The sequence below is a fragment of the Carettochelys insculpta genome, chromosome 1 (assembly GCF_033958435.1).
Source record: "Carettochelys insculpta isolate YL-2023 chromosome 1, ASM3395843v1, whole genome shotgun sequence".
NCBI lineage: Eukaryota > Metazoa > Chordata > Testudines > Carettochelyidae > Carettochelys > Carettochelys insculpta.
In genome coordinates this window covers 275,407,856-275,434,941 of record NC_134137.1, presented here as the reverse complement: position 1 = coordinate 275,434,941, position 27,086 = coordinate 275,407,856, and the positions used below count along the sequence as shown (strand labels likewise).

At 44.2% G+C, this 27,086-nt stretch overlaps 1 protein-coding gene across 2 annotated transcripts in view; it reads right to left on the bottom strand.

Moving 5' to 3' along the window:
* POLR3B (RNA polymerase III subunit B) overlaps positions 1-27,086 on the bottom strand; it is a 150,038-nt gene that overhangs the window by 53,410 nt on the left and 69,542 nt on the right. For both annotated transcript variants that reach the window (XM_075008026.1, XM_075008035.1), the window contains exons 17-19: positions 25,283-25,357; positions 24,051-24,149; positions 14,304-14,431 (exon numbers count right to left, since the gene is read on the bottom strand). In XM_075008026.1, the coding sequence (XP_074864127.1) occupies positions 14,304-14,431; positions 24,051-24,149; positions 25,283-25,357 (302 nt within the window). The remainder of the gene's footprint in view (positions 1-14,303; positions 14,432-24,050; positions 24,150-25,282; positions 25,358-27,086) is intronic.

Genomic DNA, 27,086 nt, shown 5'->3' with positions numbered 1-27,086 from the left:
TCCTGGGTGATAATTAGTTCAACGGTCTGTGTTAGAACGTCAAAAGGCCTGAATAAAGCATGCACTTAGCAGCAGCCAAGACAGATTTACTTTCTGAAATCATTAGAGGAGTCACTGCCGGTAGGACTACAGTAGTAGTTCACTCTCCACCTATTTGTCTTTCTACATGAAATTACTTTTAAATTTACAGTTCAGAATTCCACACTTTGTATGGACCTCCCAGCTTGATACTGAGATTCTGGCCATTTCCCACCAGACTGCCAAAGTGTCTTCTAAAATATGTGAAGAAAAAATCATTAATACCCAGCAGGGGAACGTAAACTGTTGTGTAGCAGAACAATAGTGAAATACTACTGTTAGCTGTGCAAGGCCCTATGCTATGTCTCTAAGTAATTTATAAATTGTGATGTTAAAGAAGTAAATACAAGTAGGTTTACAAACATTGAGCATTTAGGACCCCCTAAGCTAGTTTTTCAAAATGTTTTCATTGGATGAAGTTATTTCAAGGGGACTGGCTGCCACAGGAAGAAGAAATGCAACACAAAGATTTTGGGCTGCCGAACAACACAAAAACCACAATAATTCTATTATTAGTACAAATACACTTTTTCTACACAAAGCTTGCACTGGATTTCCAAGTGTATCTGAGAAAATACTAAAAAGAAACAAAACAAAACAAAAACAAAAAACAACCCAACCCACTCATAAAACCAATACCTAAAACGGCAACCATCATAGCCAACTCCCCAGATTTGGCCTCCCCTCAGTGCTATATTGGCGATCAGAAAACACTTTCAACATAATCCCTTTCCAAGGACAGATGGGCAGAGAAATCGTATAGCAGGAGATGGCATCCTTCTTTGCTGCGTCCCACAAACTCTTCTGATTTTTTGCACTTTCCTAGAGTGTGCAAAATGGCAATGTAGCTCTGGGATGCCAATACTGAAGAGAGTCCCAGAATGTAGGTGGGGCCTTGGCACTGGCGATAAATAGCTTCACTGGCATCTAATTGGTGACCAATTTATTTTCTTCTTGGGGGAAAGGAGTGATTCACTATTTGTTGGGGGAGATTGGAAGAGGCTGTTCCTCCCTCAATCAGCTTGCAATGGGATGGGAAGAACACAATCAAGGACACCGCTGATGCAGCAAAAAAAAATCGATCTGCAGAAGGTCAACAGCAACACATTGGACCCCCCCATAAGTATAGACATTAGATAACAAAAGGCTTGGCCTTCTAACGATTCAAGGATCCTTAGTTGATCGTGAAAACATTGCCCAGTATTCCACTTAAAATAAAGGAAAAAAAAGTGAGAATCCTGAGTGATGTGCTCCAAAGGTCTGAATGGACCACTGCTTTTTAACTTACTCATAAATGATCTTGAAAAAAAAGGGTGAAGAGTGAGGTGGCAAGATTGGCTGGTGATAAAAAAAATGACTCAAAATACGTATGTCCAAAACTAAGGCAAAAGAGTTAGAAAAGGATCTGACAAAACTGGTTGACTGGGCAACACAAGGGCAGACTGAATTCAGCATTGATAAAAGCCAAGTAATGCATTTGGAAAAAATATAATCCCAACTATAAAAACAAAAATGATGGGATCTAACATGGCTCCCACCACTCTAGAAACACATCTTGGAGTCATTGTGGACAGTTCCCTGAAAACACCTTCTCAATGTACAGCAGCAATCTAAAAATCTAGGAGAATACAGGTTGCATCTTCCAAAACTGGGATTCTCTGTTACTGGACCAGAGAACCCCAGGCCAGGAGGCTATTAGGACGAGGACTGGGGGCTAGGAGCCCAGCAACAGGGAGGCTGGCAGCCTTGTGCAGGGGAGCCCAGTGGTGATTGTTTCCCTGGGCCACAGTCTCAGCTCAGCCCAGACTGAAGCCAGCACCGCTGGGGCAAGAGTTGGGTCTGGCCACGCCTGAAGCCAGTGACCCTGAGTTTGTGGCTGAGTCTGGACATGTCTGGCAGCCTGGCCACATCTGGGAGTTGCTGGAGGCCAGGGAGGAGGAAGTGGAGCTGGTGGCAGGGAGGGGCAATAGGTTGGGGCGGGGGGCGGAGGCAGGGGACCGCCCTTTGTCCTACAAATTCCCTCATTTGGGACCGATTAGGTCCTGAGGGTGCTGGACAAAGGATGTGCAAATTGTAATGGGACTCATTAGGAAAAAATAGATAATCAAAACAGCAAATATCACTCAGATTGCCTAAGATCACGGCCTTCCTACATCCTCAATACTGCATGCATATCTGGTCACCCCATCTTTAAAAAAAAACAGATAGATTGGATTTGGAAAAGATACAGGAGGGGCAAGAGAAACGATAAGGGGTAATGAACAGCTTCCATATGAGGACAGATTAAAAGGATTGGGACTTTTCACCTCAGGGTGGGGGGAAAGACTCACACAATGAAATTTCTAGGCAGCAGATTTAAAACAAACAAAAGAAATCATTTCTTCACAGTCAACCTGTAGAATTCTTTCCTAGGGATGTTGGGAAGGCCAGACTACAACAGTGGTGCACTAGGAAGATATATCTGTCATTTACTACTAGCCAAAATGGGAAGGGGTGGTATTCCTAGCTTCTGTTTCCCAGAAGCTGGGAATGGACAACAGAGGATGGATCATTTGATTATTACCAGTTCCATTTATACCTTCTGAAGAACTTGGCATTAGTCACTGTTGGCAGACAGGATACCAGGTAGAAGGACCTTTGGTCTGTACAGTCTGATGTCCATATACAGAGCCCAGATGTATTTTCCACCTGCTGCAACCAACTAGATCCCATTACCCTTCCAAAGCTGAGACAGAGCCCAGGAGTCCTGACAGTCTCTCTCTCTCTGCAGAGAGTTAGTAAAAAGTAAGAATATATATTGAAGTTTTAATGCTAACCAGTGGCCCTTAAAGCTACGTCTACATGTGAAGCCTACATCAAAGTAGCTTATTTCGATGTAGCGACATCGAAATAGGCTATTTCAATGAGTAACGTCTACACGTCCTCCAGGGCTGGCAAGGTCGACGTTCAACATCGACGTTGCGCAGCACCACATCGAAATAGGCGCTGCGAGGGAACGTCTACACGCCAAAGTAGCACACATTGAAATAAGGGTGCCAGGCACAGCTGCAGACAGGGTCACAGGGCGGACTCAACAGCAAGCCGCTCCCTTAAAGGGCCCCTCCCAGACACAGTTGCACTAAACAACACAAGAGCCACAGAGCCGACAACTGGTTGCAGACCCTGTGCATGCAGCATGGATCCCCAGATGCCGCAGCAGCAGCCAGAAGCCCTGGGCTAAGGGCTGCTGCCCACGGTGACCATAGAGTCCCGCAGGGGCTGGAGAGAGCGTCTCTCAACCCCTCAGCTGATGGCCACCATGGCGGACCCCGCTATTTCGATGTTGCGGGACACGGATCGTCTACACGTGCCTTACTTCGACGTTCAACTTCGAAGTAGGGAGCTATTCCCATCCCCTCATGGGGTTAGCGGCTTTGACGTCTCGCTGCCTAACGTCGATGTTAACATCAAAATAGCGCCCAACACGTGTAGCCGTGACGGGAGCTATTTCGAAGTTAATGCCGCTACTTCGAAGTAGCGTGCACGTGTAGACACGGCTTAAGTGACCTGCCACAATATGTTCGAATGTTAACATTAGAACCGAAAGGGTCTAATATTTAATTTTCTTACTTTTTACAGAAATTAGATACTGTGCTCCTGTCAGTTCCCAGCTCTAGCTGAGTAAGTCTTTTTATCCTCCTCAAAGTGGGCTAAATCTGTGGTACTTATTACTCAAAGATTGCTTTTAGGATCACCTGAAAACTATTCCCAATTCTTCAGAAGAAGTTCCTCCTGCACGAGAAATGTACTTTTATCATGGCTGTGAAACAGATACAGATGGTTTTTCACCTCTACTTCCTACGGGAGTTATGCTCTCTTTTCATGTTATAGTATGTTGAAATGGTCAGCCAGGGAGGGCAAGAAAGAGGCCAAGAATTATGGTGTGCAACCACTCCCCGAACATCTTTCCTTTAAACCTTAGTACGTATCCATATTTACTAAAGTGGGGAAATTCTAATGGAAATTGACTGGATATGAATATTATGGTTTTCTTTTCATATGGATATCCCTTATCGTTAATGCTCATATTGTATCATACCATTAGGGTAATTCTAATTTCTGCTTTTTTTTTCTGCTTACTTTCTTTTGAATGGGCACGGATGTGCACCAGTACATACTGTTAGCTTTCCCAACCATTCATGTAATAATAAAACAAAAACAATCAGGGGGGAAAAAGCCACCTAGGGGTGAGGTATCCAAGTAGGAATTTAACGGATTAAAGGAAAACTCATTCAAGCATAAAGTGAAATGTAAGTGTGCAATGTATCAGCTGTAGCCACCCTTCAACCTAGTGTGAGTATATACACTGCAGTGTTTCTCAAGCCGGGGTACATGTACCCTTAGGGGAACACTGAGGTCTTCCAGGGAGTACATCAACTCATCTAGTTTTATAACAGGCTACATTAAAACACTAGTAAGGTAAGTACATCCTAAAAGCTCATTCGGACAATGACTTGTTTCTACTGCTTCATATGCCTTACACGGAAATGTAAGTACAATATTTCTATTCCAATTCATTTATTTGATAAGGTGATAGGAAGTCAGGAAATTTTCAGTAGTAGTCTTCTGTGATATTTTTGCATGTTTTTGTAAGTAGTTTTTAAGTGAAGTGTAATGTGGTAGTATAAAAAACAAATCTGACTCCTGAAAAGGGTCCAGTAATCTGAAAAGGCTGAATAGCACTTGTTTCAAGACCTCAGATTACCATAGGACCAGGTTTCTCAACTGGTGGTATGCATACCTTTTGGGGTACACGAGAGAAGTCTGGGGGTACTTTTTTTTTTTTTGTAAAAGGGGTACTTTATTAAATAAAAAGATTGAGAAACACTGGCATATTGCATTGTAGCTGCCGCAGCACAGGAACAACATCATAGCTTAGCTGAACTGCCTACAAACACACCTGAGCCCTGACTATGCTGTTGCTGCTACCAGGACTATGTTACTACTTATTCTTCTGCTCTCTCTCTCACTGAGCTAGCACAGTTATGTGTACACAAGTCATGACACATGCCCCTAGCTCACAGTGCAGACACTCGCAGAACGCCTTCCCTCCCCAGCCTGCCAAACCAGCAGCCGACTCCTGTGCAGTTATACCCCACCCAGAACTTAGAGGCGATGTCTAAATTCAAGGGTTTCGTTTTGTTAACAAAACCTGCCGACTGTCCAGGTTGCCAAGCACGTTCTGTTGACAGAACCCCGTGCTTCTGTTGACGGCCATACCCTGCTTGTCATGAGAAAGAACGCTGCTGTCGACTGAGATCTGTTGATAAATCACTGGTCTGGATTTTCTGGGAGGCCTTGGGTCAACAGACAAAGCCTCCAGAATGGCGCACAGATCAGTCCCCCGGCAGGCACCCTGTCCACAGCAAGCAGTGCTCTATGGTTCCTGCCTCTGGGCATTCTGAAAGCTGCAGGGAGCCAGGGAACCGTGTGGCAGGAAGCAGAGTGAGGGAGCAGCAGAACCACACACAGGTTGCTGTCCCCCACGCCCTCACAACCACACCGTGCCTGAGAACCGGACATGGCAGAGCAGCAGGGAGCCCAAGACCTCCCTTGGCCTGCCAAGGGACCCACCTGAGGGGTTCCAGGAGCCACCCCAGGAAGCAAGAGGTGGGCCCTCTCCTGGACCAGGGTGGAGGTCCAGGCCCTTCTGGACTTGTGGGGGGGAGGAGGAGGAGACCCTCCAGGACCCCAAAGTGAAGCAGCAGAACGCCCTGATTTATACCAGGATGGCCACCACCCTGGCTGAACGAGGCTATCCCCCTGCACCGTGCAGCAGGTCCAGGCAAGAGTCAAGAAGCTGAGGCAGGGCTATGGCCAGGCCTGGGATGCTCCAGAACAGGACCTGTCACTATTTCTACAGGGAGCTCAGTGCCGTCGGGGTGGGGGGTGGGGGGAAGGAGGCAACATATCCTCCCCACAACTGAGCACTGACATGGCACTTGAGGCCCTCCCACCACAGCAGCATCCCCTGCTGGCTGAGCAGGAGATATCTCAGCCCCTACCCCCACCAAAGCCGGAGTTGGATTCTGAAGACAGCAGCCTCATCATGGTGCTCGACCTGGTCCCTGGCAGCCCAGTCACATCCGAGGCATCCTCAAAGCTGGGCGAGGGTCTCTCCGGTGAGTACCCTGCATGTTACACACCAGGGGTGTGGGAGGTGGACGCACATGGGGCGTGCTGCAAGCATCGCTCAGCTGGCTTAGGCAGGACCTCACACTGCGGTCCCAGCACACGGAACCATGTGCAGCAGGAGTGTGCCCCACCCAGATCCAGCAGACAGCCCCTGGGTACGGGTGGCATCCTGCTGCCATCTTCACAGGGGGCTGGATGAGCCCCAGGCCCAGGGGTGGAGAGGCCCTCCCAGTACCCGTCACAGCTGGAAGCAGGCTAGCCACAGGGGCACCGGCCTGATCCCAGACACACTGAGTGTGGCACCCAGCAGGCGGGTATGCCTGAAGGCAAGAGGCGCACCCACCCCTGCAGGCAGCGCTGCAAGCCACAGGTGTGCAAATGGGCCCCAGGGAGGGTGAGGCTGCTCCCAGCTCACTCGCCCTCCATGAGGGGATCCCTCCATGGCTGGACAACCCCTTGCCTGCTAGTCCACCAAGCAGGCGGGGAGAGGGGAAGGGAGACCTGCTGCTGTCAGCATGGATATGCACCAACTGAGCCACTCCACCACGCCTCCAGGCTGAGCCTGAAGCCAGAGGGACCGGTGGAGGGTCTACATGGACCTGCAATGGGACCACAATGCTGCTTTGTGGGCTATGATGGGCATAATGGAGTGGCAGTTGAGGGCTGACATGGAGTAGTGGTCGCAGCCCTGGTTACCAACTCACGTCCCCCTTTGATGCTGTCAGTGGCGCCTGGCAAGACATGATGGTCCAGCCGCCCGTGGCCACCAGCCCTCCCCCAGGGCATCCTAGACCTGCTGCAATGGGCAATGGCCATGGCTGCCCCCACAACACTCCAGACCTTCCTACCCACCCTGACTCCATCATGGCCCCTGTTCCTCCCGCCCACCCTGATCCCGCTGTGGCCCCTATATGCAAGGAGCAGGGGGAAACATGGGAATCATTCCAGCTCTGACAGGGGACCCAAATTTGCAGGGGGTGGGAAGATCCCGAGGATCCTGCCACTCGCAGTCCCGCTCCCCCTCTAGTTTGCAGCCCGCCCCCGGTCTGAGGCTCCCAAGCCCCCACCCCTGTTCCAACCCTCCCCTCTGTAAATAGTTGCCTGCACTGTGCTGTTTGTAAATAGTTTGTTACTGCACCATTCCTTTTCGGCACATTTTTCCTTGTATCAGTAAAATAGTTATTTTTCACCATACCTGCTTCCCTCTTTATTGAGCAGGGGTGAAGGAGGGTTGAGGGGGGTGAAGGGAGGGGTCATGGTGGGGATGGGGTCGGGCTGTATGTCTGAGGCCGCCCATGGGGTTGCCCTGGGGAGGGGAACTGAGGGCTGTCAGAGATGCTCTCCCTCAGGGTCTCGCAGATCTGCACCCCATCCTGATGAGCCTGGAGGATGACAGCTGTGCTCAGCTGCTCATATGCCCAGCCCTCACAGCTGGTGTCTGTCCCACACTCTGGGACGAAAGTCTCCACCTTCTCCTCCACAATGTTGGGGGCACAACATACCACCACAACTTGATGGACATTGTATTCCCCAACATCCAGGCAGGTGAGCAAGCACCTCAAGTGTCCCCTGAGGTGGTCGAAGGCGCACTTGGCCTGCATCCTGGCCCAGCTGAAGTGGGCAGTCAACAGTTCCTGGCTGGGGTCCAACTGGCTGACATAGGATTTCATGAGCCAGGGCACAAGGAGTAGGCAGGGCTCCCTACAATACACAGTGGCATCTGAACATCCCCAACCACCAGCTCACGGAGGGGGCCGAACGTGCCCATCTCCAGCCTCCAGAACAGGCTGGAGTTGTGGAACACAAGGGGGTGGTGCACCCAGCCTGATCACCTGATATAAACATCTGAACTATCCATGGAGGTCCACCAGGGCCTGCAGCACCACCAAAAAGTAGCCCTTGCAGTTTATGTACTCGGCTGTGCTGTGCTCTGAGGCACATATCGGGATGAGGGTCCCATCGATGGCCTTGACTCAGTTTGGGAAGCCCAGCGAATCCAGCCAGGACTTCATCAACATCTCCCATATGGATGACCCTCTACAGCAGGCTTGTGTTTATGGCTGTTACAACCTACAGAGGCAGGGGACCAAACACACGTCAGAGATGGAGGGAGAGAGTCCCTGGAAGTTGGGGGCGGGGGGGGGGGGGGCTGTCTGCCTGAACTCTCCAAGAGCCCACCCATGAGACTGGCCCCCCAGCATCAGGGCTGTGCAAGGGTGGGGTGGTATGGTCCCTGGGGACAGAGCTTCTCCCCCATCCCAGTCCCACCCCTTGCACCCCTGACCCCACTTCACTACGGTCCCCCTTGGGCAGCACCCCCCTCCCCCCGATGTAGGGAGGGCAGCCTGAGAGTGCCTTACCTTCATAAAGAGGGCCCCAATGGCAGCCTTCTCCAAGCTGAACTGGTTGCCGTCTGAGTGGTAGGTGTTGGGGTGGCAACCTTCCAGAGTGACTGCGACCTGCTTCACCATGGAATGGTGGGCCACAGCCAGGTGTCCTGTCTGCAGGGCTAGCCAGGCGCAGAGCCCCAGGAAGATGGCCTTCTGCATTTGGAAGTTCTGGAGCCACTGCTGGTCATCCTGCTGCCCCATGACCGGCTAGTCCTACCATTCAGAACTGTTTTGGTGCCTCCACATCCACCCGTGCACCGAAGGTGGGTGGGGTGCAGGTGTGATTGTCCTGCAGCCATGGCAAGGTCATCGCAGGTGGTCTCAGAAGACTCTCCCTCCACGAGGAAGAGGAAGACATCCATCAGGAGGTTCAGAAGCTGCTGCAGCATCTCTGTGTGGGGCCAGCGCAAGCCTGGGGGCAGCTCCAGCAGCATGGGTCCCTGGAAATCAGCTGTGTCACCCACAAAACTGGAAGCTGTGCTGTCCCTCAAGGAGGTAGACACACCCACAGCAGAGGCAGGAAATGCATGTGGGTGGGGGGGGGGTGTCGCTTTAAAGGCTCATCTTGCCTGGGCTCCTGGAGGGAAATGGTGACCTGCAACCCTGTCTGGTGTGATTCCAGGTGGCTGTTTTGCAGGTAGGGCAGCTGGGCAGTCTGGCTGCTCTCTGTTGACCGAGCAGATTGCTCTTTCAAGCCACCTTGTGGTCTGGACGCAACCTGTTAACAGAAGTTTTGTCGCAAGATATCTTCTGACACAAGCTTCTGCTGGCAAATCCCTGTAGTCTAGACATAGTCAGAGAGAGCATTTTTTCCCCTCTTATCTCAGGTATTCTGTGTTTCAACAAGGCTTCCATGTAGGTGTTGTAAAGAAGGGAGCCACTCACATTTATTTCTACTTTCTTTCTAAAGGAACAGAGATTTCATTTACTTCCCTCAAAAAAGCCAAGTAAAACAAAATGAGATTCTACAAATGTACAAAAAATAAACGGATGTTTAACTATGAGCCAAAGGGACAATTTGTGTCGGTTAAGAAAAAGGAGATTGCTGGTATTTCAGTATTTCCATTTATTGGACATCCCACTCCTTCACTTCTGTACACACGTGGAACTAATACAACTCCTCCCCCCCCCCGCCCACACACCTCCAGAGGCTGCACTGACTGACTCCTCAGTGGCAGGGTGTTGCGGAGAGAGATGACTGAGGGAATTTTACAGGATAGGTGTTCCCTGGACAGGTTAACTACTATCTGAGAGAGTTCTTCAGGGGCAGGGAGGAAACAAATGTGTTCACTTATGGGTCATTTGGGACAGCACACAAAAGCCTGCCTCAGTTTAGGTACTTCTGTGCCTCCATTGGTAAATCAAAGAGTCAGTGAAAGAGAGCTGAGTATAAACAACATCTTTCAATGGCTGATGGCAGAACCCAAGAATAGGTTGCATAGACCAATAATGATCCCTATTGGTTTTGCTTTTGTTTATGTTTGTTTGCATTCTTCCCTCTCTCTAGCCTGCCAATAAACTGTCTGTATACAATTTTGAGATACTTTACTTCTCAATACATTGAGAAATACATCACAGATGTTATCGAAGAAATAAAGCTCTGTTCCCGGAGCTGTAATCTCCTTCCTCAGCCTATTTGTGAGAACTGGCACTGAATTTGCCTGTAACATACCAGTTACCAGGGACCTCCACAGTTCTCCAGGAGTGACTGACAATATATAGAGGGTATCTATTGACAGGTTTTTATTATGGCATTTGCAAGGCAGAAGGCAATAACTAAGGCTGTAAAATTGTTTCCTTTACAACTACCTACATTCTGACATTTGGACCAATACAACATGGAGTATCTTCAACGTAACAGCAGAATTATTAATATATACATCTTGCTTTCTATATCTGTAGACACACATAAAGGCATATAATGCAATTGAACTAGTAGCAAGCCCCCTTGCCCCCCCCCACAAAAAACACATAAGTTTTCCATTTCCTAAGTTCTGTGTTTGTACAGCACCAAGCACAACAGGGTCCTGGTCTATGACTAGGACTCCTAGCTGCTACTAAAAAATAAATACCAATAAGATTGATCTATCTCTATTTTTACAATAGTTTTGATCCTTTATAGTATCATTCTAGAAATATATGGAATTTCAATAATGGAGAATATCGAATTATAAACCTTAAACAGCCCTCCATTGCCTTAAATTTGAAATTATTTCCGTACTGAAACATGCACAAGCAATCAGAAGACCTTGCAACCTAAGCACAGCCAATACCCCACATCCTTGCATTGTGCTAAATGCATCGCTGTACTTTCTCTGTACTTTGCATGTTTCCTTCACTTGACTGAAGTCCGGACTGTTGCCTTCTACTGATTGTTCTAGCACATTAGCAAGAATATTCATTCTGTCCACGAAATATGTTTTTCAGTACTGTACATTTAATAAGCGTAACCCTGTAGAAATGCTGACAGAGATTTTAATAATCTACACAATGCTGGTTGTATCGCAGTACTTTCATCTCTAAACTGAATGATCCTGTCAATTTATCCATTTCACATCACTTCTCACGCATATCACCACTATGGGCTTGTCTCCACCATGCTGGGAATAGATGCTGCAGCTACTGATCCGCTGGCTATTGATTTATTGTGTCTGCTTAGAGGCCGGGGAGGGAGTGGTACCTCCACTCTGACTCACAGCAGCAGGCCAGCTCTCTTGACTGTGATGGTGGGCAGGGGGAGTCACACGCCTCAGCTCAAGAAGTTCGAGAGCAGCTCAGGGAGGTGGTAATTCAGGATGTAGAAAGAGGAGTAACCAGGGCCTACGTGTGGGCAGGGGGGAGCTCAGGGAGCAGGGGTGGGGAAGCATCTAAATGCTGTGTGCCAGGAGGGCTCCCCTGCAGCCCCTGTTCCCTGAGGATTCTGCCAGACGTGGAGGTCCTCTACATCTGTGGCTGTTACTGGCAGTGTGAGGAAAGGGGGCTGGGAGTTGAGAAGTAACTTCAACCCACTGCAGCAGCAGAAGAGGAGGGAACATGGGGCTGCCTGCACCACGACACCAGCCAGAGGAGCAGCTGCCCCTGGCTTCCCACCTCTGATTTGGTCCATGGATCTATCCCTGGAATTGCCCTGAACTTACACTGAAGTTTGGGGGGAAGGCAATATCCCCGGTGCACCCAGCTCTGCCCAAGGGCTCAGGGGGCTTCTGATGCCCAGGAAGGACCAATGGTCCAGGCCTGCTGCTCCCAGTGTTGGAGAGGAGGAAGGTGGAACTGAGACTTCAGTTCCTTAGTTCCTGCCTTCAGCCCCCTGAGGGCATCAGGGATTGGGCATTCCACCTGTAGCTCACAGCTTCAGGTTATGGGAGGGAGAACACCAGGGATCAGGGCTTCAAACCAGTGGTGGGAAGCGTCACAGATGATTTAGGCTTCAGCCCTGGGTGAGATGTCAGGGAGGGCACACCAGAAATCAAAGGTCAGCCCCATGGGGGACACTGGGATTCAGGCTCAAAAGGCTCGCAGAACCCTACTGAGAACCCATTTTAAGTGACATACGACCATAACGCCCCCCCCTCCCCGCCCCCCACACACGATGGGATGCCTTTCCACCCAGCCTGAGGCCAACAAGTCCTCTCCCTGACCGGACACTGCCTGTTGTCATTCACCCACTGGCCACAACAAGATGTGGCTGGAGCTGCTCTCACTGCTGATTGACCAGTGGGGAAGAAGAAAATATGGGACAATATGCACCCCCCATTTAAAAAAAAAGAAAAAAAAAAAAAGGACACAACAGCAAGAGGACTTGACTGTTAAAAGTGGGATGGATAGTCACCCTGCCTACAAGTTTCATTTTATCAGGCTAAATCTATAAGCATGTGTAATCTTTTCCACAGCTAGATACTACTTCCACAAAAAATAAAAACAAACCAAAAACAAAACACAAACCCAACAACAAGTATACACAATTTTTTTCAAAAAAGACTCAGGGTGGTTGCAGATATTTCAGCATACAAAGTAAAATACACCCAGGTCATGTGCCAACTTCTAAAATGTACTTTTATCTCACTGCTTATTCTTTGGAGTCAGGTGTTTTGTAATAACAAACAAAAACAAAGGCTTTTTTATTGCTAAAGATATTCAATGGCTTTTGTGTTCCTAGCGTCAGCAGTAACGTCAGAGGATTGTATCCAAGGAGCTAAATGTGCAAGACCTGGGGTCAAAGCAGCTGAATACACCAACCTCAGAAAACACAGACAATGAATTGCAAATGACACTCAAAACAAAACGAGAAAAAAAACCTTCACACAGAAAACTACAAAAGAACTCCACAGATACTGAATTGGCTTTCTGTACACACTGATCCTGCTTAACTGTGTGTGGTAACTAACCAAACGTTCTGAGACTAATAGTCATAAAATAGAGACTTGAGGGGGAGGGAGGGGGAGGGAACCTATAAAGGAAAAAAAAAAAAAAAGGCACAACTTTTTCCTTCCTTTTTTAAGGTGGTAATGCATCTCTTGCTATTTTAATTTTTGACGCATTAAAGTCGACCATTAGGTACAAGGCAGCCATTCTTCCATTAATTCTCCTAGAAGATTTTAACAGAAGATGTGCTGTTTAAGTTTAGGAGTCACATCACAAAACAAGTCATTTTATAAACCTAAGTGATAATTTTTTCATGATACCTGGCGTTCTTTTACCGTAATCTCAACTTGTCACAAACATGAGATGTAAAACTGATATTTACAGCTGAAGTCTGAACAAGCTATACTAATGCGCTGCCATTCAGGTTATCATTGGGACTGGCTGTAGCTTGACAAAAAGGTATATTAGTTAGGTGTGCAAGTTAAACAGGGAGATGTTAATGATGGTTTATCAAATGTCAATATTAGATCTCATTGAAACTATCTAACAGGGCAAATGCCTAAATATGGCTGTTAAAAGACTGCATACCAACTATTGCAAATTTTAAATTACACTTTCACCCATGATTAAAAGATAATTCCATTTCTTGTTTCACTAAAATTACATCTTCACTGACCACCAGTTCTTCCTTTCCCAGAATAAAGCCAAATTAAAAATATCATGATGTGAAGTTCCCTGAGGAAGTGATCTTTCTTACCAGAAAAGGCAGAAAATTCTTAGTGCCATGGAATTGAGTGCTAATGAATATATATAAAAATTACAGTTCTCTATTCTGAGCAAACACACTTCCCCATGCTTCCACTCTTCTCTTGCCCCCCCCCCCCCCCGCCCCCACCCAACCCCTTTTTTTCGGTTTGGAAACCCACAGCAAACTGCAGTATAAAAAGAAAGAAAAAAAATCCAGTCAATGCCAATCTTCCAGCTATGCTGAAAACTTGAAAGTAATGACTGCTACAAAAATAGGAACAATAGCATTATGGTTTCTTCAATTTTCTTCTCAGGTATGAAGACCCTCAGAACAGTGGACTTTATTTTACTGAACTATTTCTTAAACGACCAAATGAAAATTGAAACAAAGTCAATTTCTCCTGGCATCCAAGGCAATGCTCCTAAGAAATGTTCTCAATTCCTCTGAAACATGTTAAAATTATCTACTGAGCAAGAACATTTTTAGTATTTTAGGCTATGCAGGTTTTTTAAAAATCACAATATTCAAACCTGGAGGCAGAAAATCCTTACCCATGGCTTGTTTCCCCATAGCACACTGGTATGTGTTTCTTGGGGACTGGTTATGATGAGGATATGGAATAAGCCCAGCACAGACGCCAAGAAGTGTGAAAGGTTCAATCTCCAAATGTGTTGTATCTCTTTAAAAATAATAATAATCTGGTTATAATATACCTGCACACACTCACATGACACAATATTATTGAATTCATTTTAGTCAAGTCCAATATCTTCCAATTTAATTTGTTATCATTCAAAATAATTAAGTGAGTAAAACCTAAAAGCCTCAGTGACAAATTCAAATGTAATCTATGTTTTAATTTGGATTTACACTGAATCCAAATGCAGAGAGAGAGAGAAAGAACAGGGAGGGTACAAATTTACATAGACAAATAGAAGAAAACAAGTAGGAGTAAACACACTGACTACAGTATCCAACAAGATAGCAATAGATATTAATTTTATATTAAGCACTACTGGTATATAAGCTGCAAATTAAAAAAGTGGTCACATAAGAATGTCTGGAAAGAGAATGTTTAATTCCAGAGACTCGTCCTTGTAGTCCAGAATAGTGTCTTCTGACAGACACCAATGCTGGATACTTCAGAGGGAATTAACAGCAGGCAATTATTGAGTGATCCATCTCCTACTGTCCAGTCCCAGCTTTTGCAGTGAATGGTTTAGACTACAGAGTTGCGTCCTTGAGCATCTGGGATAATAGCCACTTATGGACGTATCCTTTATGAATTTATCTAACTTACCTTTCGTCACGGAATTTTTTGATATGGCGTTCCACAGGTGACAATGCATTGTGTAACTAAATACTTCCTTATGTTTGTTTTACACCTGCTACCTATTAATATATCCTGGTTCCTATGTCACATTAATGGCAAAAACAACACTGTCATTCACTTTCTCCACCTCATTCATGATTTTGCACACTTCTGTCATATCTCCCTTTACTCAACCTTTTTTAAGGCAAACAGCTCCAGTCTTTTTAATCTCTTTTCATATGAAAACCTATTCCATACCATTAATCACTTTTGTTGCCTTTCAGTACATATTTTTTGAGGTGGGACAACCAAAACAGCATGCAGTATTCAAGGTGTGGGCATACCATGGATTTATAGAGCAGCATTCTGATATTTTCTGTTTTATTATTTATCCATTTCCCACTGGTTCCTAACATTTTTAGCTTTTTGAATTGCTGCTGCACATTGAAGAGATGTCAGAACTATCCACAAGGATTCCAAGATCTCTTTCTTGAGTGATAACACTTAATTTTGTGTTTATAGTTGGGATTATTTTTAACAATGTGCATTACTTTGCACTTATCAACTTTTAATTACAACTACCATTTTGTTGCCCAGTCATTTGGTTTTACAAAATCCCTTTGTAAATCTTCACAATCTGCTTTAAATTACATGAAAATATGGAGATACACGTCTCATGGAACTGGAAGGGACCTTGAGAGGTCATTGAGTCCAGTCCCCTGACCTCCTGGCAGTGCCAAGCACCATCCTTGACGGGTTTTTTTTTTTTGTTTGTTAATTTAATCTATTTGCCCCAGACACTTAAATGGCCCCCCTCAAGGAATGATCTCACAACCCTGGATTTAGCAGGCCAATGCTCAAAACACTGAGCGCTCCCTCCCCACTGCTTTGGAGTTAATTACCCTGAGGCTATGTCTACACCAGACATAGCAGTTGACCAGTGATACACAATTTTAGTTACACCAATTGTGTAGCTGAGATTGACTTATCAGCAGTTGACTTCAATGTTTGTCCTTACGGAAGGTTGACGGGAGCGTTTCTCCCGTTGACTTCCCTTAATCCTCATCACTCACGAGGAGTTCCAGGGTCTACATTGACCCTGGAAAGCACCATTTCACACATGCGCAAAACAAAATCCCCAGAAGATTAACCTAGAGTGGGTCAATCTTCCAAAGCAGTATAGCTGTAAGCTCAGTTATTTTTTAATCATCTGAAAAATTTGCCACGCCATTCTTTACCCCTTTTTCCAGATCATTTATGAATACACTAAACCCTCAATTTTACAGACCCTAATATAGCGGACTTCAGGAACAACCAATCCTGTTGCTCCCAAAGTCTGCTTAACCAGGTCCCTAGAATACCTACCCACCTCCCCTGCATCCCACCCCACTGGACTTACTGCTGCAGAGCCAGAGCTGCTGCCTCTTCCCCCAGAGCCACCACGAGCTCCTCCCACCAGGGGTGGTATGTGTACGTGGGAAGATGGCACTTGTGTACGTGCGCCACTGCTGGTGGGAAGAGCACATGGCGGCAGCTCTTTCAGGTAATGGTGGCAGCAGCTCTTGCTACCGCGTGCAGCGGGGCCCCCAGCAGCAGCGGAGTCCCCAACCATGGTGGGAGGCTTGCTGCTGCGCACAGCAGGGCCCCCAGCTGTGGCAGCAGACTCCAGCGGGTCATCCTGTGGCGGTGAGTAGTGGGCATTAGGGGAGGGGGCTGGTGGAGCCTGATGGGGGTGGGTCATAGTAAACCCTCTGATTTAATGGACATCTGGGTTTAACAGACACCCCTCCCCCCAATTAATCTGTTAAATTGAGGTTTACTGTATATTGAACAGCACAGTTTCTCCTACAGATGCGTAAGAGACCCTGCTATTTCTCCGTCCCTTGCGAAAAGCTGACCATTTATTCTCACCCCACTCACTCCCCCCCTGCAGCTTTTAAACTAGGTACTGACCCAGAAGAGGGCCTTTCCTTTTATCCCAGGACTTGCTTAAGCACTCTTCACGTGAGACCACATCAAAGCTTTTTGAGTGTGCAAGTATCCTACAGCCACTAAATCAACCTTCCCCATTATATCATGCTCATCTGTGCGTCTGATAATTCTGTTCTTTACTATCATTTAAATGAATTTGCCCGGCACTGAAATTAGGCTTACGAGCCTGGAAATGCCTGGATTACCTCTGGAATCTTTTTGAAATATTACTTATCCTCCTGCGACCTGGTTAAGTGGCTGATTTAAGTAATAGGTTACATAGCAATCTGCCTTGTGAGGCTGTGGAAGCTTCTTCACTGAAGGTTTTCAAAAAGGCGGCTGGATAGTCATTTGTCTAGGATGGTTTAAACATAACAAATCCTGCATCTTGGCAGGGAGTTAGACTAGATGACTCTTGTAGTACCTTCTAAACCAAGTAGGTCCCAGGGGCAGGCAAGCCAGGCCGTCGCTCAGGAGCGCCAATTTCAAGGGGCAGCCAAAATGGACCAGCCCCTGTGGAGTTGGTGCCCGTGGATGATTGCTGCACAGGAACAGACAAGGGGCAGGGCTGCAGCTGAGCAGCCTGGTGGCCAGGGCACATTGCAGGTGGCCGGAGCGCAGCAGCTGGAAGGGTGCACCTGCCACCCCACCCCTGCCTGGCATCCCCATTTGCCCAGGGCTGCCAATTACTTAGGACCGTCCGTGCTTCTAACACCTACAATTCTAGCATAGTTTGTGATTCTCCAGTTCCATATCTGAGTTCTTTCAGAACTTTTGGGAGAATACCTCCTGGTCCTGGTATTTATCACTGTTTAATTTATCAATTTGTATCAAAACCAACTTTAAATGACAGTTCAATCTGGAACAATGCCTCAGATCTGTTACCTTTAAAAAATAGGTTAAGTATGGGAATCTCCCTTAGATCAACTGTAAAAAAGAATGATGAAGAGAACTTATTTAGCTTCTCAGCAACAGCCTTGCCTTCCCTGAGTGCTCCTTCAGCAACTTGACCAACCTGTGGCCTCACGGATTGTTTGGCAGGCTTCCTGCTTCTGTTGTACTTATTCTTCTTTTCTTAATTTTGCGTTTCTTTTGCTAGTTGCTCTTCAAATTCCTTGCTGACTTATCAAACCGATTTCCCAGAATTTATGCTTCTTTTGTTTTTAAGGACCCTTTTTTACCTCTAATCACTCCTTTCATACCACTGTTCAGCCACGATGGCATTGTTTTGGTCCTGATCATTATTTTGATTTTTTAAAAAAATTATTTGGTGTTTGCATTTCGTTTGAACCACTATTATGGTGTGAAAATTTCCATGCAGCTTGCAGGAATTTCACTAGTGTAACTATTCCTTTTAATTTCTATTTAAACTACCTTTCTCCCTTTATAAGTTAAATGCTACTGCGGTGGGTTTCTTTGGTATTTTCCTCCCTACATGTAATGGTTGCTATTACTGAGCCGTTCAGCTGTGTTCCCCTTTTGGGCCAGATTCCGTGTGCCACTTAGGACTAAATCAAGAAGTGCCTCTCCTCTAGTGTGTGCCAGGACTAGCTGCCCCAAGAAGCAGTCACTAACGGAGTCAGACATTTTATCTCTGCACCCCCTCCTAAGGTGACATGTATGCAAATCAATAAGGCAATAGTTAGAATCCTCCCTCATTTTGGGGTTTTCAGGTTTTGTAGTCTCCCGCATCCCTCAGAGCATTTTACAGTCACCATCCTGGTCTTGAAGTCAGTGGTATATGCCTTCTCCCATACTCTTATTAATAAAGCACTGAAATTCTGTCTAGAGATACAATGCTCTATGCTATAGTTTGATTTCAGATTTCTTATTTCACAGTTTCTTTCCCACATATAGTGCCACTCCCCCCCCAGCATGACTACACAGTCATTCCTATATATTGTGTACCCTAATATTAATTTGTCTCACTGATTACCTCTTTTCCACCAAGTTTTTGTAATGCCCATTTTAATCAATATCCTATCTTTTATATACTTGAAAACTGTTATTTCCCCCATCAGTCTTCTCTTCTCCAGACTAAACAAAGCCATTTTTTAAATCTTTCCTCACAGATCATGTATTCAAGACATTTGCATTCTCTCATCAGTTTGTACTAACAATAAAAATTCTTCTTATATTAAACTTGAGTAGCTTGGAAATCACACATTGATGAGTGAACATATACTACCTCTCTGCAGCTGACAAAAAAACAAAATAAAAAACCAACACCTATAGCTAGATCTATACTAGGGTAGAAAGTCCATTAGTTTAGTTAGAAATGACATATTGAGAATCAACTTTCTTACCTAGTGTAGTCCAAGACTATTCAGGCTCATGCCAACATCCCTTGCTCTACCCATTACTATGGAGTACAGGGCTGACGGCTGAGCCAAGAGAGGTTGATCTAACACATGGGGCAAAATCAAACTCCAGAAGATCGATCTTCCCATGGTTGATCGTCCAGCAAGTATAGATTAGCTCTATGTCTTAGGAAATAAGACTACAGGTTGAACCTTTCTCATCCAGCACCCTTGCGATCAGATCAGTGCCCAACGAGAGAATTTGCTAGATCACGGGAGGTCAATATCATCTAGCAGCATTACTAATACTTGCACTGCTTACTGGGCTCTTAGAAGATATTCAAGGGTGAACAATAGTATGGAACACCAAGAGCCAGCACTGCTGGCTGTAAACAAATTTTATGGGACCCCAGGAAAACCTGGCAACACCCATGATAAGTGGTTGTACATCTAACTAAAATCATGCCAGGTTATGGATGTTGCTGGACAAGAGAGTCCCAGATCAGACAGGTTTAACCTGCATGAAAATAATCAACTGCTGATGAGTAAATCCAGAAAAACAGATGCCTGGTCATTAAAACTATTAATAAATTTGAAGTATGGACATAGACCATCACAGCAAACATAGAACTGAAGCACTAAATTCCATGCACAACAGTGAGATTTAGTCAGACTTGATGTGGTAGATCGCTACTTCCTGATTTCACATGCATCAGTTTGCTCTCAAAAAATGTGAAAGCTTACAAAGAGCTCAAAACACATGTAAACATAGGCATGACTAAACAGAACATCAGGAGATTAGAATGCTTACCTCAAGATACTCCTGCCTCCCTTAATTTTTTCTAATTTATGGTTGCAATTCAGCAGAACGCTGTGCTATCAAGTGTGCGCAAGACACTCGTTTAAGAACAGCACTGAGTCCATTGGTGCTACCTGGATTAAATTTGCTGAGGACCTGGTTCACAATGTTTCTATCAGCAAGTCAAAACCTCATTGCCAAAACTGGACCCGGCAATGTGCACACACACACACGCCAGTTTATGAGGGGATTATAAAGCAATGGGACACCTTAAACAGGCACTCGAAACTCAAAAAAAACAAATCCCCAACTGGGAAGCAAAATATAAACAACATAGGCCACTACAGCTAAAAAGAGGAGACTGTGTGACGTCAGACAGGAGGAATGGCAACGCAATACCTCAGGGCTCTTGATCCGGTACTCTGATGATTTAGCAAGCATTAACTACATTGGTTGTACCAATATAAAGGACATTCTTAGTGATGTAAAGAAACTTAGGGATAATTGTAAACAAACTGCAATTACATCTTTCCTTCATCATTTATCTTTAGAAACAACTATTATAGAGCCTGGGTGTTACAAATACTTAACCCAAGTTAAGATGCTTTATGGATAATGTAATAATCTTCCATAGAATCATAGATCACTAGGACCGGAAGGGGCCTCGAGAGGCCATCGAGTCCAGTCCCCTGCCCCGACGGCAGGACCGACCACTATCTACACCATCCCTGATAGACATCTATCTAATCTGTTCTTAAATATCTCCAGCGAGGGAGATTCCACAACCTCCCTTGGCAACTTATTCCAGTACTTGACCACCCTGACAGTTAGGAACTTTTTCCTAATGTCCAACTTAAACTTTCCTTGCTGCAGTTTAAGTCCATTGCCTCTTGTTCTCTCTTCAGAGGCCAAGAAGAACAAGTTTTCTCCCTCCTCCTTATGACACCCTTTAAGATATCTCAAAACCGCTATCATGTCCCCCCTCAATCTTCTTTTTTCCAAGCTAAACAAGCCCAATTCTTTCAGCCTTTCTTCATAAGTCATGTTCTCCAGACCTTTTATCATTCTAGTTGCTCTTCTCTGGACCTTCTCTAATTTCTCCACCTCTTTCTTGAATTAGGGTGCTCAGAACTGGACACAATATTCCAGCTGAGGTCTAACCAGCGCAGAGTAGAGCGGTAGAATGATTTCTCGTGTCTTGTTCACAACACACCTGCTAATGCATCCCAGAATCATGTTTGCTTTTTTTGCAACAGCATCACACTGTTGACTCATATTTAACTTGTGATCTACTAGAACCCCTAGGTCCCTTTCTGCTGTACTCCTTCCGAGACAGTCTTTTCCCATTCTGTATGTGTGAAACAGATTATTCCTTCCTAAGTGCAGCACCTTACATTTATCTTTATTAAACTTCATCCTGTTTACTTCAGACCATTTCTCTAATTTATCTAGATCATTCTGAATTATGACCCTATCCTCCAAGGTAGTTGCAACCCTTCCCAGCTTGGTATCATCTGCAAACTTAATAAGCGTACTTTCTATGCCAATATCCAAATCATTAATGAAGATATTGAACAGAACTGGTCCCAAAACAGACCGCTGCGGAACCTCACTTGTTATGCTTTTCCAGCTGGATTGAGCACCATTAACAACTACTCTCTGGGTGCGATTAGCCAGCCAGTTATGCACCCACCTTATTGCAGTACGATTTAAGTTGGACTTGCCTAGTTTGTTGATAAGAATATTATGCGAGACAGTATCAAATGCTTTACTAACGTCTAGGTATACCACATCCACTGCTTCTCCCTTATCTACGAGTCTCGTTATTGTGTCAAAAAAAGCTATCAGGTTGGTTTGACATGATTTGTTTTTTACAAAACCATGCTGGCTGTTCCCTATCACTTTACTACCTTCCAAGTGCTTGCAGATGACTTCCTTAACTACCTGCTCCATTATCTTTCCTGGCACAGAAGTTAAGCTTACCGGCCTGTAATTTCCTGGGTTGTTCTTATTCCCCTTTTTGTAGATGGGCACTATATTTGCCCTCTTCCAGTCTTCTGGAATCTCTCCTGTCTCCCATGACTTTCCAAAAACAAGAGCTAACGGTTCAGCTACCTCTTCTATCAGCTCCTTGAGGATTCTAGGATGCATTTCATCAGGCCCTGGTGACTTGCAGACATCTAATTTTTCCAAATGGTTTTTAACTTGTTCTTTTTTTATTTCAAAAACTAACTCTACCCCTTTTCCACCAGCATTCACTATGTCAGGCATTCCTTCAGATTTCTCTGTGAAGACCGAAACAAAGAAGTCATTAAGCATCTCTGCCATTTCCAAGTTCCCCATTACTGTTTCTCCCTCCTCACTGAGCAATGGCCCTACCCTGTCCTTGGTCTTCCTCTTGTTTCTAATATATTTGTAAAAGGCCTTCTTGTTACCCTTTATGCCTATAGCTAGTTGGAGCTCATTTTGTGCCTTAGACCTTCTAATTTTACTCCTGCATTCCTGTGTTATTTGCCTGTGTTCATTCTTTGTAATTTGTCCCAGTTTCCATTTTTTATAGGATTCCTTTTTTAGTTTGAGATCATGCAGGATCTCCTTGTTAAGCCAAGGCGGTCTTTGCCCATATTTACTATCTTTCCTACATAGGGGAATAGCTTGTTTTTGGGCCCTTAATAATGTCTCTCCATACTTGTAACAGATAGTAGAACTAGAGATCCAAGATACATACTGACCCACTGACTTTTCCTTTGGGATTAGTAGAACTTCACATTGAGTTTTCAATAGCCTTTTTACAATGTGAGACCAGACTGTCCGAATGGGAGCCAAGGGCTGGAATGCCTAGCCGGGACTGTGTTTGGCTTCTGGTTAACCAGTGTGGTACTGTAGAAGCTCTTTTGTTACTAGCTTGGTGAATCTAATTAAAGAATAAAGCACCAGTTTTGGCGTCCTCTCTGCCCTGAGTATGGCATTCTTAGTGTAATCCATTCCAGACCTCCCTTGTCATGGGGGACACTAGGAACTCTGGAATATGGTTACTTGGTCTCATGTCTGAATTTGTTGTCTGGAAAGAAGCTTTGTTTTAAATTTTAGTTCTCTTTGGTCACAGAAAGTCACAGTTTAGAAACTCTGAAGTACGAAAACAAGGTACCTGGCTTTCAATGTGGCTGGATTAAAAAAAAAAGAAGAAGAAGAATAAAATAATAATACCGCAAACCAAAACCTTCTTAGAAAGCTCCCTAAAAGCATTCCTAAAGTAGACTACAACGACAGGATACAGAATGGCATGGTATAAAAATATTATCAGGAACTGCTTGGATGATCTGCATAACTCTCTGATGGTTTGGCCAACTATGAATAGAAGATAATATGAAAAACTCGCGCAGGTCTACACTAGACCTTAAAGCTGACCATAGATACATCAATTCCAGCTAATTGTTGTAGCCAGAATTTTTATCTATGATCAACTCAGCTGGCAGACCTCCCTTATGCCTCATGAGAATGAGGAGTACAGTGGTTCACTGTCAACCCTGATAGTCCAATTTTGCGCATCCCAAATAGGAGCACAAAATCAAACTCTGGAAGACTGACCCTATCACTGATAAGTACAACCATTGCACTATTACATATTCCATATTTTTGTGGGTTAGTCTATAACTTCAATTCCCCATCAAAATCTTAAAAAAAAAACAAAACCGAACTTATTTGTGACTATCTTACAAATTATTTGGGATGGGTGTAATCATAGATTGCACTCTAAGTTTCTATTATCTTCTACTTGTACATTCTTATGCATATTCATAGCCTTCTTTCTTTCTGTTCTCTGAAATGTAAGTTGACTATATTGTAATGTTGTTGTTTCCACAGCAAACCCTTGCTTATATTTCAGTCTACCAGCATTTAGCCAATGTACACTTACTTAGTAATCATATGTTCATACAGAGCAATGTTGCAGTCATTTTCCTCATTGACATCCAAATACTCAACTAGGCCTTCATGCAAAAAATCTTCAAAATTCCTGTAATTGCCAAAAAAAGATGTGCATTGATAGGGCCAAATCATTATTTGTGCGCAAAAATAAAGTTTACTGAATAAAGTTATTAGCACGAACTTACTTTTGTAAGGAAAGCAAACTCTACAAGTAGCTCTTATCTACATTTAGCACCATGCATCTTAGAGAATTCTCTCTAACTATGTAAAGCAGAAAAAACCAAAATCTTACTGACCCATTTGCCTTAGGAGATTTTTAAATAGCCTTAATATGTTAATCATATCATAACAGGCAGTACATTTTCTGGATGGACTAATACATTTCCACAATCATTTTCCAAGACAGATTACAAACTGACCTGGTGTACTAATACATGTAAATGTTACACACTTGCTCTCACCCATATGGACACACATTCTTTTAAGGGTGGCTAGTGATTCTTAATGCCCCATTTTTGAGAGCCCAAGATGACATTCCTGAAAAAGTACTTGATTTTTCAGCAGACAGATATTCAGCATTTACTGAAAAATTCTATAAGTTGGCTCAAAACAGGCACCAGAAGTCAGCAGTTGCTTTCAAAAATTAGATGATACAATTTTTCTATGTAACCATATATCGCAATCTCAGATCAATAGCAGCATAAGAGTTAGGCCTTTTTTGCATTTTTTTTTTTTTTTTTAAAACAGAACATACTTGCTATGCTAATTCTTCAGTTACTTGTAAGAGCAGACTTCGCCCATAAACATCTAACCAGCATTGTAATACAGGTTGAACCGCTCTGTTCTGGCATTCTTTCGTCTGGCAACATCTGTGGTCCAGCATGATTTCGGTTAGCCAGATGTCCACTTATCATGGGTGTGGCCAACTTTTCCATGATTCCAACAAGTTTGCTTACAGACACCAGTCCTGAGCTGTTATTTAGCTGTAATTTGCCCCAAGTGTCTTTTAAAGAGCCCAGTATGCAGTGTAACTGTTGGTAATGTTGCTAGGCAATACTGACCTCTCATGGTCCGACAAATTCCCTTGTTCAGCATTAGTCAGGTCCCAAGAGTGCTGGACTAAAGAGGTTCAACCTATATTACAACAGAACTCTTAATTCTGTTATAACATTTACAGAGGGAGAGGAGCTGGGGATAAACACAATCCGTCAAATAATTTACCTGTATCCCTGAGCAAGTTCCTCCATGTGTTTGTTTGTAACTGCAGGTTTTTGCTTCTTTACAATTATGTAGGGTCTAAATCAGAAAAAGGAACGTTGTAGTGGATACACGTAGTATTAACATACACTAAAGTAAGGTAACACTAATGCATACGAGAGCTGGTTTGTAAATCCACTTTTGAAACTAAGTGCAGATGTAGAAGTATTTGTCTTCTCAAACAAGGTACTCATCTCAAATAAGTAGAAGCCTTACTTGATTTATCAAGTTTATCTATTAGATTTAATTGATGCAGCTATAATTAGCCTAGCTAGCAGTATGGATTATTTTAAATCTGAGTTTTCTATTACCTGTTCAGGAAATGTACGCATTACCTCCAAAGTATAAACAAAGGCTACTTCAAAAAGATACAAGACATTCAGAATGAAGTTTTAAACTTCAAGTGGATACCTTTAACTTAAAAAAATTTTAAATAGGTTGCTTTGTAGTATCTAAATTTTCTCAGTAGTACCAGGATAAAAATACTCAAACTCCTTAAGATGGGGTCTGTTTACGTACCAGTATTTTGTTCAGTGCTGAGCACAATGTCAACACTCAAGAAATATATATTTAAGTTTCAATAGGGCACATTTTGGTACTAGCGGTTATCTAAAATAATATAAAATACACAGAGCATTCACTACATGCTGCAAGAATTAACCTATAATTTTTAGCAGCACATGAATCTCTGAAAGCTTCACCACCACAAGGAAACACTAACACAAAGAATGGTATGCAAGATCAAAACGTCAAGGGCTGTTGCTATTTGGATAAGTTGCTCTTGCAGAGTGTGGCAAACAAGTACAAGATACTTGTGTAGTCTGCCCTGAAGTCCAAATAACGGTTTGAGGGCTAATGAGCACTTTGTATGATTAAGAGGAGGATCCGAACAATTGGAAAAGAAAAAAAAAATCTGGCAGAAAAGTGAACTGGGTAAGTTTTCTTGGAAATCCACATTATTTCACTCCATGCTGCCTTTTATTAATTGGAACACAGCTCAAATATTTTGCTGAACCACCAACTCTGGAGTTTGGTCTGTACTAGCAGCGTTAGAGTTGGAGAGTTGATTTCTCTGCCTTTGAGTTCATTCCTTTCTGCGGTATTGCTCAACCAGCCCTGCCAGTTATGAGTTATCCCTGGCTCTCAAATATACTGATAATGGAATGATTTTTAAGCCTTTGGAAAGCCTCAAATTGCATCAAACCTCATTTTGATTCAAAAATAGAAAGAAAGTTAAACACTATTAGATAAGGTGATTGTTACTTATAGGTTTGAATACTGCTGCCAATTGACTTACCTGTGAACTGTGCACAACGGTTAGCCTATGCTAAACCATGCTTGTATTTAGAGGGGTAGTCATGTTAGTCAATAGCTTCACAAAAACAAGAACAGCAAAGCACCTTAAAGGTTAACATATGTTTAGTAGGTAATGAGCTTTTGTGGGTAAGACCCATGTCCTCAGATTTGGAGTACACAATTAGAATCCAGGGTTTATTATTATTACCCCAACCTCTCTCTGCCCTTCCTTCTTCTTTCTTCACTCCTCTACTGTGCCTTGTCTTTTAGACAGTAAACTCTTTTGGGATAGGAACAACTTTAATTATGTATGGAAGTGTCTAGCATAAAGGGGTGCTGATGTGACAGGAGACTTTAGGCCCCAGTGCTACATGAATAACAGCAGTCATTTTAGTTATACAAAACTATTCTCAAAACTAACAGTCTCAAAACATTGTTGCTCTCTCTTCCTGTCCCAGCTTGTTTTGGCAAC